Genomic DNA, 12,453 nt, shown 5'->3' on the forward strand with positions numbered 1-12,453 from the left:
GGTTCATTATGGACACTTGTCACAACCAAAGAAAAAACACAAGGTCTTGGTGTATATCTATAATTTTATTTTAATTTTTTTTTAATTTCCTTTAGACAACACTTACTGAGTTTTAATAAGCTGTACAGGTTTTCTGTCAACACATTATTTTTTTCCATGTTGACCAAACAGCTGAATTCGGAATTTTTAAAGCTCTTTTCCCTATATGTAATCTTTTTCTTTGTTTCTTTCTTTGTTTCTTACTTTCTTTCTCTCTTTCTTTCTTCCCCCTGTTTTCCTTTTCTCATTTTGTTTTACTGCACTTTCTTCCCTTCCTCAGTCATCACTCATGAGCGTGGTAATTATGCCTCCTGCCATTTTCTTGTGTGTTGGTTGGTCTCTCTCTCTCTCTCTCTCTCTCTCTCTCTCTCTCTACGGTTGGTTAGTTGTTGTGTCAGGTCTGTCCAGGTCCTGAGTGTTGACCTTCAAACCTCGTCCTTACCTGCTCTGTGCTTGTAGCTACTCTTCTGCCTTACCCTCACCATTCTAATATTTTATTTATTTCTTTTTTTTCTGTTAGGCTAATTATAACTCGCTCTCTGGTTGGTTTTGTAGTTGGTTGTTTCTTCTTTAAAGACTTTGTCCACTTCTGAATTTTGATGGAAATTGTCTTATGTCATTCTCTTCCACAATAAGCAAACTGACGATGATTATTCTGACGACTTGTTTTGGAATATACCATACTGACGTTAAGATTTAAAAATCCAGACATGTGCGGGCAGAAGTAATAGAAGTGTAGCTGTAGTGTCACAACCTGCCATGTAAAACAGAACCCATATCTGCCTCCCTCTCAGGATTTGTACAGTATCTGGCACATTCTAAATCTCACTAATATGACTATTTACCTACCCCCACCATCATCCTCCACCCCCGCCCTCTCGGTCATGTAGTCAACTTAAAGTCAGCTGGTTGTTTTGTCTCTGTAATGGAGATGGTTAATGTGCTGGTTGTTATCTGTTGTGAAGTGTACAATCTCTTCTGTGTTCTCAGCCACTATCTCTGTCTTTCTCTAACTCACTCTTTTAGGGCTGCAATGAATACAACAAATATCAAACAAGAAATGGTAGATTAAACCCCTCCATTAGCTGCACTTACATATATAATATTGTTCCAATATAACTGAGTATATTTAAGGTGAAAAGGATCATTCATAGAGACAAATGCAAATGCAAAAAGAATTATCCCCAACTCTGCAGTTCCTCTCAGATCTATGGGCATTTTGGCGTCTTTCCGCTCCTTGTTTCGGTTTTATGCTCAGCAGCTTAACCATTTTGGTTCAGTCTCAGCGTTCTCATCAGCACTGTTTCCAGCAGCAGCAGCAGCAGCAGCAACAGCAGCAGCAGCCAGCTCTGATAAAACCACAGCACTGCTTGTCTGCTTAGCAGTGGACAGCAGACAGCTAAAGCTAGAAACTAGCTGCTGAACATAGTGATTTTAAGCATTTAGAGCCTTAAGAAGTAGATGTTTTTTCTCAGGAGTTGGTGGAGACCAAAGGAGAGCTAAAATGTGGCCAGCTTTAACATTTTGAGGTATCAGTGTCCTCTCTTGTCTGCAGGATTAATTTAGATGAAATCAACCAATATACACAAGGATTAATACACCTTTTTTTCACCGGTTGCCAGTTTAATAGATGAACTGTTGGACTGTGTGTCATCATACCGAGAGATGTTAAAGTCTACTGTCATTGATATAAATGGGGTGGACAAAATAACAAATGTTTTTTAGTCAACTGTTATAGTATGACTGATCTTACAGTAGGACAGAGGACAATGTTAAAAAGATTATGACATTCTGTGTTTTTAATTTTTTTTTTTTTTAAAGGACAGTATTCTAGATTTAAGATTTTTACATTTTCAATGTTGAGATTCATATGCAGCAAAAATAAATAGATAAATAAAATGAGATAAATAAAACAAGAACAGAGGTAGCCAGTAGTTGCAGCCTTACTTCGTACTCATCTCTCACACTTCCATCCATTCTGTTTGGTCTTTGCCTCCTCTCTGCATTTTGGACCTTGCAGTGGTTAATTTGGCCCTGCTGCTGTGTGAGTGGAGGGGGGTGAACTCTGATCCTTTTTTCCTTCCTTCCTCCCTCCTTCTCTCTGTTTACTGGCTGAGCTGTGTTCTGTAGTCAGTGTACTTGTCCTTCATGACTGTTTTGCTTATGTGAAAAACTTAATTTGAATTACCCGTCCATTTTTTATAATTTCATTTTTTGACTTATTTTCACCCCAGTACTGTATTTTAAACTCATGATTTGGTTGTAGTTGTAGTCATGCACTATATTGTGAATAGTGTTACTTCGAGGTTTTGATGAAATAGAGGAAATTTTATGTGCCTTTACTGTACACCACATCCTTAGTTTATTATTTACGTAATCCTAATCTATAGAAATGAGATTTACTTGTTAAGATATTAAGAATAAAACGTTAATATGCTCTCATCATTTTTTCCAACTGTGAAAAATGTATTCCCCTCATCTGGTTTATCACTGTGTTGGGAATAAGCCTGAAAGTGCAAATTCCAAATAATATTTGTAGCTGACTTTTGAAATTCTAGAAACAAATTGTCACTGAAAAGAAACATTAGGTATCTGCTTTGGTAAGAAGTAGAGTCAGGTTACTCACTATTATTAAAGGCAGTTCTAAACATCATATGATGTTAGTGTGACGTCTAAGATTTAAGACAACTTGTCATATTTACAAAAATATTCAATAGTGAGTTTTATTGCCATAGCATCAGTTACTGTAGAACAGGGGTTGAGGTTGTTAAAGTCTTTTCAGACTTAAGGTTTACTCAGTCCATATATCAGTCCATCCAGGAATTTAAGACTTCCATCACACAAATTCAATGAACCCTCACATTATTTATGTGAGCTAGCAATGTTGTCGTATCTTTACAAAATTTCTGGTTGAAATTTTTAAGAATTCTTGCAAATTACCCAATGCGTAAGTTCAATATAAAAATCTAATTCAAAAGCAGGAGCTACTGGTAATAACAGGACTGCTCAGCAACTACTCAGTTAATTTTAAAATGAAGAAAATTTTAAAGTGCCATCCAGACTGAAAACGCTTATCATATGACCATTCATGTACATCGGGCATGCGCGTGCCTCCTGTGCATGTAGCAGTGGTAGCATGATAAAATGCAGAACTTAACTGCACAACAGCTGCTAGCAAAGACAAGAAGGTCAGCAATACCTGTAATTCAGTAGCCATGTTGACTAAACTGCTGGTAGGCGCTGCTCATACAAATATACAAGTTGATACTACTTAATTTCTTCCTAAAAGGATCACATGACAAATTAAGGAAGGGCACTTTGTGACTGACAGGACCCAATCAGGAAGTGAACATGGGTGTCTGCATCATTGCTTTTAAAAGTCCTCCCACAAAACAGTCCTGTAGTTTTCCCGTCATTTCAGTTTTCATTTTTTAATGATAATGAGACATAGTCTATTTAATAGGAATTTGTTTTAAAAATCAACCTGCTGCTTCACTGGAGGGTAGAATTTAAAGTGTCAGAGCATGGGATTTCCTGATCCTACAAGAAGTCGTTTCACCGGGAGGAAATCCTGTGGCATGCGCTCCTTCTGCACCCCTCAAAGTCTGTGACCCCGAAGCAGTCAAAGACTGAATAGTTGGTGGAAAGTAGAAGGATGGATGCATTATGAACCATGCATCCATTATCTCTGCCTCATTGGATGGCTGGAAGCCAGCACTCATTGCGTGAGAAGGAAGGTACACCCTGGACTGGTGCTGGATTGACCCCAGGATGTTTGTGCATTGAGTTAGTGGTACTAACCACTGCACCACTTCAGGTGCCACCACTAGAAATGCTTGTATTATTTTTAGGCTTTCGAGCAGTCATTATGTATTGATTATTGATCAGTTTTAAACTGTTACTACAAAGTAACATACTTTATTATAACAATTTGGTTCTGATATTTTCTATCAGATCCATTTTTGATTTCCATTACACACTTGGACATGAGCAAAACTCATTCAGTCATTTTCTTCCATAAGTCAAACTAAACCTCTGATATCCTGGTCGGACTGATCTACACATACAGTCAGAAAATATTGCACTGCCACTAAATTACCTGCACTGAAAAAGAATACTGCACTTTCAGTCTTGTTTCAGACCTACAGAATTTCCTCCCTCAGCCCAGTTCAGTTTGTTGTCATATTATATTGATGTATTCCGTTGATGTTATTGTATAAGTTATTGTGCAGTGTCTCATCTTCTTTCTCTGACCCTCTTTTCTTTTTGCATTCTGTGGTTCAAAGCAGCATTTTAGCGCAGTCAGAGAAGCTGTCCTCAGTGTATTTGTAATCTATGCAGAATCTACAATAGCAAGCAGCAACCAACACTTGTTACTTCAAACGAAGCAAATCTAGAGAAAACATGACGAGAGTCTAAATCCAGTCCTGACTGTAAAATGCTGCAGATTAAAAACCAATCCACTTCAGTCTACCACCAAGTGCTGTGGCTGCCCACTGCTCATCCAAGAATGTGTGTGTGTTGGTGTGTTTGTGTTAGATAAGAATGGTGTATTATGACCATACACCTTTCACTGACTGAAAGAAAACACAGGGAATTTCCTCACACTAGCACCATCTCTTTTTAACACTTCTTCACTCTCCATCTTGTCTGTACATCCCTTTCCTATATGTTGTCTGCTTTTGTCTCCTCTGTTCTCTGACTTTCTTTATGTGTATGTGTGTCTGTATATATGAATGTGTGTGTGCATTCATGTGTATGTTTGCACATGCCCGTGTTCTTGGGTGTATGTTTGTGCATACCTATGTATGTGCTTGTGCATATGTGTGTCTGCATGTGCGTCTGTCTGTGTATGTGTGTGTGCATGTATGTGTGTGGGTGTGTGTTTCTTCTCTCTGGCCAGGTGAGAAGGTCATGCAGGATGATGAGTTCACCTGTGACCTTTTCCGCTTCCTGCAGCTGCTCTGTGAAGGACACAACTCAGGTGTGTGAGCCATTTCTCTGGTACTTACTGTACCACTCGAGCTGGGAAAATTGCTGAGCGTCTACATTTTGAGTAAAATAACAAATGACCTACTGAGAGTGTTTTTAGGTCATGTTGTATTTGTCTTTTATTATGTGGTTGTACCACATTTACTGGTTTGTTTGAAGAGAATGCCAGAACCTTCCTACCAACTGAAGCCCCCCCAATTACTGAAATTGTTGAGCTTACATCATTATTTAAATGCTATTTGCTCACAACCAATGTTTCATTGCAGACTGAAAAAAATGGTTAGATTTGTGTTTTCTTCAACCAATATGTTAATATCACCTTAAAGGCCACAATTTTACATCTCTTAATCAACCCACTGATTACTCAGGGGATGACCCCTTCTAAACATTACAATATTTGGTCTGTATCGAGTTTCTTCTTTTCATTCTGATGTCCAAGGCATTGCAAACATGTTGTAATGTTTTACTAATATGTAACCACTATTGTATTTATTAATTTGAACACATTTTACAATATATTGCAATATTCTGTGGTATCCTTTTTCAGACTTCCAGAACTACTTGAGAACGCAAACAGGGAACAATACAACCGTCAACATCATCATCTCGACTGTTGACTACCTCCTCAGAGTACAGGTTAGCTCCTTTGGGTCACTTCTGCTGGTTCATAAGGGACTTATTTTCCTAAGTTTTAACTAAAATTTGGAAAAATTTCACTGGGTCATATAGTCCTCATACAGTCTTGACTTAAAATTATGTAACTTCCAAGGGAAATTTTAAGTGAAATTTTCAGTTCAGTGTGAACTTAAGCAACACAACATCCTATCCTCTAGTGTCATCATAAAGGAAATTCTTGTTTAAAATCTGTTTTTTATGTTAGAATTTTTCGCAGTTTTTACAGTTATGATACCATTTCATGCACCAGATATATTTACGCACAGCAGGAAGGATTGTTCAATCCAATTTAAAAAACATTAAAATTGTTACCTGACATAATGATAATGTCCTTGTCGCCATTAATTATTACCAGTGTCTGATATGAACCTCTTCTACCAAGTCAGTTGTCTGTCTCATTCTTCTTTTTCTTCTCTTCCCATGACTCTCCTTCCCCTGCTCCTCCCTGACCTCCTTCTTCACTCCTCTCCAGGAGTCTATCAGTGATTTCTACTGGTATTATTCTGGCAAAGATGTTATTGATGAGCAGGGCCAAAGGAATTTTTCCAAGGCAATAAATGTGGCCAAGCAGGTTTTCAACACACTCACAGAGTACATCCAGGTATGAGAAGACACTGCTGCTAGGATGAACTGACACCTGTTGTTCTCAGAGTGATTAGGCAGTTGTAATAATGAGAGGTCCTTTTTACTTCAGTGAATAACGAAGAGAGATTCCATAGTTCTGATGATTAATTTGGCAGAGGAGAAAAGGACATGATTGTCTGTTTTTGGGTATGACAAGAAATTAGTAATCTGAAAGAAATAATTTCTGCTATAGGGAAATGTGCAATTACTCTGATTTTCTGTGGGGTGTAACAGTAGCAAATACATATTTTAGTGTCGGTATGATGAGTTAAAGAAATTATTCGTTGTTCTCTGATTTTTTTTTTTATTGATGATCTTGTAGGGTCCATGTACTGGCAACCAGCAGAGTTTGGCCCATAGTCGACTGTGGGACGCTGTGGTTGGTTTCCTGCATGTCTTCGCTCATATGCAGATGAAATTGTCTCAGGTGAGTTTAGGTCACTGGGTGCGGTGTCAGTGGACTTTGGTTCCAAGAAACGTGACTGCAACATTCCCACTTTGAGTCCAGTCATGGATCCTTCTTGCATGTCATCCCATCTCTCTTATTCCCTGTCATATTTCCACTGTCATTTATCTAATGTAGAGAAAAAGTGCCCAAAATGTAATACTTTTTAAAAAGCCACTCATCGCTGAAATGCCTCCAATGAGAACCAGCAAACACACATATCATAATGTCCTTTGTTATACATTCAATTCCATAGGTATATTTTGTCGTCAGTATGTAAATTCAGATTTTCAATGAGCAGATTTTTACAACGTTTTCTAAAAATTTATAGTAACCATATTTTCATTGTGGCCCCCAGTTCCTTCACATTCACATCAGATATTGTTCGTTTTAGACAGAAAAATACCAATGCAAAAAACCTTTCTGTCACAGCTCCCTCTGAAATCTTTAACCAACATATAAGTGGCTGGGAAATTCTTAACTTATCTTTTTCTTTCTTGTTTCACCTCAGGACTCCAGTCAGATTGAGTTACTGAAGGAACTGATGGATCTGCAGAAAGATATGGTGGTCATGCTGCTGTCTATGCTGGAGGGTAGGTTTGCACTCATGACAGCACCTGTAGTAAATACTAAAGCAGGCATGGTTGACTGAAAGACATGATAAGAGTGACAGAAACACAAGTTTACAAGGTTGCTACCAGGGTGTTTACACTGTTTACTGACAATAGTTTAATTATAGTTTAATCATCAATCTTAGAGGTTGGCAATGTTTGCAGTGTAGTTGAGTTCTATATCAAGCAAGAATGAATTTCACTTTCAAAACTCAAACACTTACTGAATGTTTGTAAAGGAGAAGGTGATGTAACACAGTGATGAACATGCCCCTGTTCTGACTTTTTTTGGAATATGTCAAATTTAATACAATAAGGTTTATCAGTTTCAAGATCAAAAATAAGAAAAGACAATTGGTGGGGCTGAATTTTTGAAATATCACACAGTGAGCTCTGAGAACAGGGTCAAGCATTGCAAATAATTTGATCAAGGCTTTGTCTCCTGTGGATGGTTGTTGTCTGTTGTGTTGTGGTTTCAAGACAGTTCCTATATTTTAAATGTGTTGCCTTGTTTGACAGGTAATGTGGTGAATGGTACCATTGGGAAACAGATGGTCGACATGTTGGTGGAGTCCTCCAACAATGTGGAGATGATCCTCAAGTTCTTTGACATGTTCCTCAAACTAAAAGATCTGACCTCCTCAGACACCTTCAAGGAGTATGACCCTGATGGAAAAGGCAAGACTCTAAAAACATGTTTTCTGTCATTATGTTTGTCATTTGGAGAAGCATCAGATTCATTTTAAAATAAAAGGATTTCCAGAGCAGCATAAGGGAGCTGCTGTTGATTTATCAATGGGCCCACAGGTGTCATCTCCAAGAGAGACTTCCACAAGGCCATGGAAAGCCACAAACATTACACCCAGTCTGAGACAGAGTTCCTGCTCTCCTGTGCCGAGACTGATGAGAATGAACTCCTGGACTATGAAGAATTTGTGGAGCGCTTTCATGAGCCAGCCAAGGTAAATGCTTTGATGTTTACAGATCTTTAAAAAATCTAACAAGGGCCTTAAATGCAAGCCCTACAGAATGATTAATCTATAATTCTAATCTAATTTTAGAAAATTGTTTTAACATCTCATAGGGGATTTAGTAGGAGAGCTCTCTTGTAAATTCTATTTATGTGTCCTCTTTTCCTTTTTTTGTCCTGCCTTTGACTGGATAAAGATGTTCATAGTTTTGTCAATAGAGTAGAATATGTAATTTGGTGCAAATCTTTGTATTCTTCTAGACATTTATCCCTTTGTATTCTTGGTTTGTGGATCATAAAAATGACCCAACTTGCTTTACTTAGAGTAAGGTGAAATAAGAAGTGGCTAGTTTATAATTAGTTTCTAAGCTCGACTGGGGTCACACTAATTAGGAAAAGAGAAAACAACATACTCTAGTTTAATATTATACTGTAGCAACTTTTTGTCCATTTGCCTCAACAAAATGGAGCCATATTTCCATTCGTTGTTAAGATACAACCTTTAGTGGCCTTGTAATTATGATGGGAGCAAAGGAGGAAGTCAGATGACGGAGTATAAACCGCAAGAAAGTCTGAGTTTGAAGGATGGTTGGATGGGTGAAACAAGCATGACTTTCAGCTGGTCTGTTCGTGACCCGTGTGAAACCAAAACAAAACACTGATTTAATCCAACTTATGCAACAAATTTAAGTTATATAATGTATGTAACAGTAATCTTTTTAACCAAAACCATGATCTTTTCCCAACTAAGTACTTTTGGTGCTTAAACCAAGTACCTAACTGCTGAACACCACCTATTTCCATTACAATATGAGCTTTTACAGAGAAAAGCATGACTGTGCCATGGACTGACCAGTTTCTCCCATTCTGGCTAACCTCCACATGGAAAAAGTAGAAGGCAGAGCTTTGAACCTCAGCTCCATGATCCAGGAAGAAAATCGACACTGCAGGTGGTGAAGAAAAGAAGAACAATCGCAACATCTTCATTCCATACTTGTCTGGAGTTTCTGAGACACTCAAGAGTAGTTTTCAACAAATGTCCTTGTTTCCTCATCCCTGTGTTTTCCAAACCCAGCAACACACTTAGACGGTTCCATCCAAAAGGTCGCACACCCAAACACAAGAAAAGCAATCTAGTGTATGCAGTCCAATGCAGTGAAGAATGCACAGACTTGTATACCGGGGAAACTAAACAACCATTAAACAAACACATCCCTCAAAAGAGGAGCAAGTCTAGGCGCCACTTATCCCCCACCTACAATGCTGTCCTTTCATCCCTTCCCAGGAGATTTGACAACTATACAAAAATTGTTATTTCCACTTGGCCTCAGGTGAATCCAATGATGAATAACTGCTGTTACACAGTCAGGAGTACTAATGACACAGGTGGTATCAATGATCTTGATAACAACCCCACAAGACTAAATGCCTGGGACTCCCCACCAGTCAGAACTGAAAAAGCCCCTTGGATGGGATGTGAAATGTCTTCAGGTTTCTACAACCAGGTCCAGTTGTCTTACATTCATCCTAACTGAGCAAATTTGGTGCCTAAACCGTTACAAACTGCAACCAGTTCACAGCCTTAACCATGTGATGATGGTCACTGGTACTGTCTAACGACCTTATATGTTGTTTTAGGAGTCTTTGGCAATCAACCTATTCAGTCGTTTAGGTATGAGGGTGTGCTGTCACCAAAATGTTTAAAAACTCCTCTAATATCATGTGTCTGAAAGTAATTTCGAGTAAGGAAAACCTTGCTGTATATATGGTATCTTTTTGTGCTTTCACTTGTCAGATGTACTTACTGTCAATAAAAATTGGGTAACAGGTTCAGATCTACCCCAGGAAAATAGACCTAACTAATATCTTGAGAATTCATTTCTTGGAGACCTTTAGAGGATGACTGGCTCTCAAGCTATATAGTGGGGAACATGGCAAAAAAATAAAACAGTTGTATTCAAAAGAAAAAACCACTTCAAACTGAACTGTGTTTCTAAAGGACATTGGCTTCAATGTGGCGGTTTTGCTGACCAACCTGTCGGAGCACATGCCTCATGACACCCGGCTGCAGACCTTCCTGGAGCTGGCAGAGAGCGTCCTCAACTACTTCCAACCCTACCTGGGCCGGATCGAGATCATGGGCAGCGCCAAGCGCATCGAGAGGGTCTACTTTGAGATAAGCGAGTCCAGTCGAACACAGTGGGAGAAACCTCAGGTACAGCTTATGAACATAAAACATATGAACACATTGAACATAAAACATGTCAGTTCAAAGAGACGCCACTTGATTTATTTAAAGTGTTCAGTAGTGACAACAAATTCCCAAATATCCTACCAGCTCGTTGTTTTCACTTATTTACCTTCTACCCAGGTCAAAGAATCCAAGCGTCAGTTCATCTTTGATGTGGTGAATGAAGGAGGGGAGAAGGAGAAGATGGAGCTGTTTGTGAATTTCTGCGAGGACACCATCTTTGAAATGCAGCTGGCGGCTCAGATGTCTGATGCTGGTGAACGATCAGCAGTCAAAGAGGAGAGTGAGCGGGAGAAGCCAGATGAGGAGAACCCTGAGATGGGCTTCTTCTCTGTTACCACTGTCCGCATGGCACTGTTAGCTCTGCGATACAATGTCATGCTGCTCATCAAGGTGAGAGCACACATAGCACCAAACACAGCTAACAATCAAGACAGTGGGTGGCTGTGTTTTGGAGTGTTGTAAAAGAATATTTGACTTTGAGCAGATAATCAGACTGACGTGTTGGGTGGTAATGAAATGTGACTGTTGATGCTGTTTGATATGATTCCATATCAATTGACATGACAGTGTGTAAATGTGGGCATTGAACAGTCCTTGTTATTACTCTTTTCAGGTGCTGTCCATGAAGAGTTTGAAGAAGCAGATGAAGAGGATAAAGAACATGACAGTGAAGGACATGGTGACCACCCTGGTGTCCTTCTACTGGTCAGTGTTGCTTGGCCTCCTCCATGTGGCGTTCAGTGTGGCCCGAGGATTTTGCCGAATCTTCTACAACACCTTCATGGGGGGTAATCTGGTGGAGGGGGCCAAGACCATAAAGGTTTTTGTTTTTTGCATAATTCTAAAACAATAGAGCAGTCTATGTACAGTGAGAATTGTTCCTAAACACATAAACTGCCTCCATCCCCAGGTTTCAGAGCTGCTGGCCAACATGCCTGATCCCACCCAGGACGAAGTGAGGGGTGAAGGGGAGGACAGGGAGAAGAGACCCTCTGACCGCAGCTCCCCAAAGGAAGACTTGGCTGACCTGGCAGTCAACACCAGTGAGACTGAGCTGCTGTCAGACATTTTTGGCCTAGACTTAAGAAGAGAAGGGGGCCAGTACAAAATCACTCCACATAACCCCAACGCCAGCCTGACTGAACTGCTTAACTCCCCGGTACCTTCCCCAGCACCACCCACAGCACCCCCACCTGAGCTTAGACAGAGGCATCAGGTGAGTTCATGTTTGCTTTTTTTTGCCTTATTAATATTTTTTTTCTTTTCTTTTCTTTCTTTCTTTCTTTCTTTCATTCTTTCTCTCTTTCTTTCTTTCTTTCTTTCTTTCTTTCTATCCAGTATTTTTGTTTTTAATCCAGTCTGTCTTTAAATAATTGTCAAATGAGGATCAATGATTTAGGATTGCTCTCTGGAAACTCCTATATCCATCGCTTTTGTGGTCAATTGTATAAAAGTAAAATCTCCATCACAGAAGGAAAACAAGATTAATAGTCTACAGGCATTCTAGCAGCTCTGTGAGGCTGTACTTGGATGACGTGGTACTTCGGCAAATGCTAGTGATGGCTGATGTAATAAGTGTTCACTGTTTCATTTTTGTGTGTAAGCATTTGCTAATTGGCTCTAAACACAAAGTACAGCTAATGGGAATGTTATTAGTTTGGCAGGTATTTGATCCTAAGCCAAAGATGATAGCACTAGAGGGAAAAGTCAGAGGATCATGAATGCGATTGTGATCCTGAGAGAAGCATGAATATCAAAACCAAAGTGCACGCCAATCCATGCAGTAGTTGAGATTGTTCAATCTGGACCGAAGTGGTGGACTGACCAACAGACTGACATTGAC

General features: G+C 39.3%; 1 protein-coding gene across 1 annotated transcript in view; it reads left to right on the forward strand.

The window, feature by feature from the left end:
- The window catches only part of ryr2a (ryanodine receptor 2a (cardiac)), a 182,937-nt gene that overhangs the window by 156,116 nt on the left and 14,368 nt on the right, over positions 1 to 12,453 (forward strand). The window contains exons 90-101 of the mRNA XM_076759342.1: positions 320 to 337; positions 4,943 to 5,023; positions 5,579 to 5,667; positions 6,179 to 6,307; positions 6,653 to 6,757; positions 7,287 to 7,368; positions 7,906 to 8,064; positions 8,194 to 8,348; positions 10,356 to 10,571; positions 10,728 to 11,000; positions 11,224 to 11,430; positions 11,521 to 11,826. Of these exons, the coding sequence (XP_076615457.1) occupies positions 320 to 337; positions 4,943 to 5,023; positions 5,579 to 5,667; positions 6,179 to 6,307; positions 6,653 to 6,757; positions 7,287 to 7,368; positions 7,906 to 8,064; positions 8,194 to 8,348; positions 10,356 to 10,571; positions 10,728 to 11,000; positions 11,224 to 11,430; positions 11,521 to 11,826 (1,820 nt within the window). The remainder of the gene's footprint in view (positions 1 to 319; positions 338 to 4,942; positions 5,024 to 5,578; positions 5,668 to 6,178; positions 6,308 to 6,652; positions 6,758 to 7,286; positions 7,369 to 7,905; positions 8,065 to 8,193; positions 8,349 to 10,355; positions 10,572 to 10,727; positions 11,001 to 11,223; positions 11,431 to 11,520; positions 11,827 to 12,453) is intronic.

This window comes from Chaetodon auriga, chromosome 20 (genome assembly GCF_051107435.1).
Source record: "Chaetodon auriga isolate fChaAug3 chromosome 20, fChaAug3.hap1, whole genome shotgun sequence".
NCBI classification, from domain to species: Eukaryota; Metazoa; Chordata; class Actinopteri; order Chaetodontiformes; family Chaetodontidae; genus Chaetodon; species Chaetodon auriga.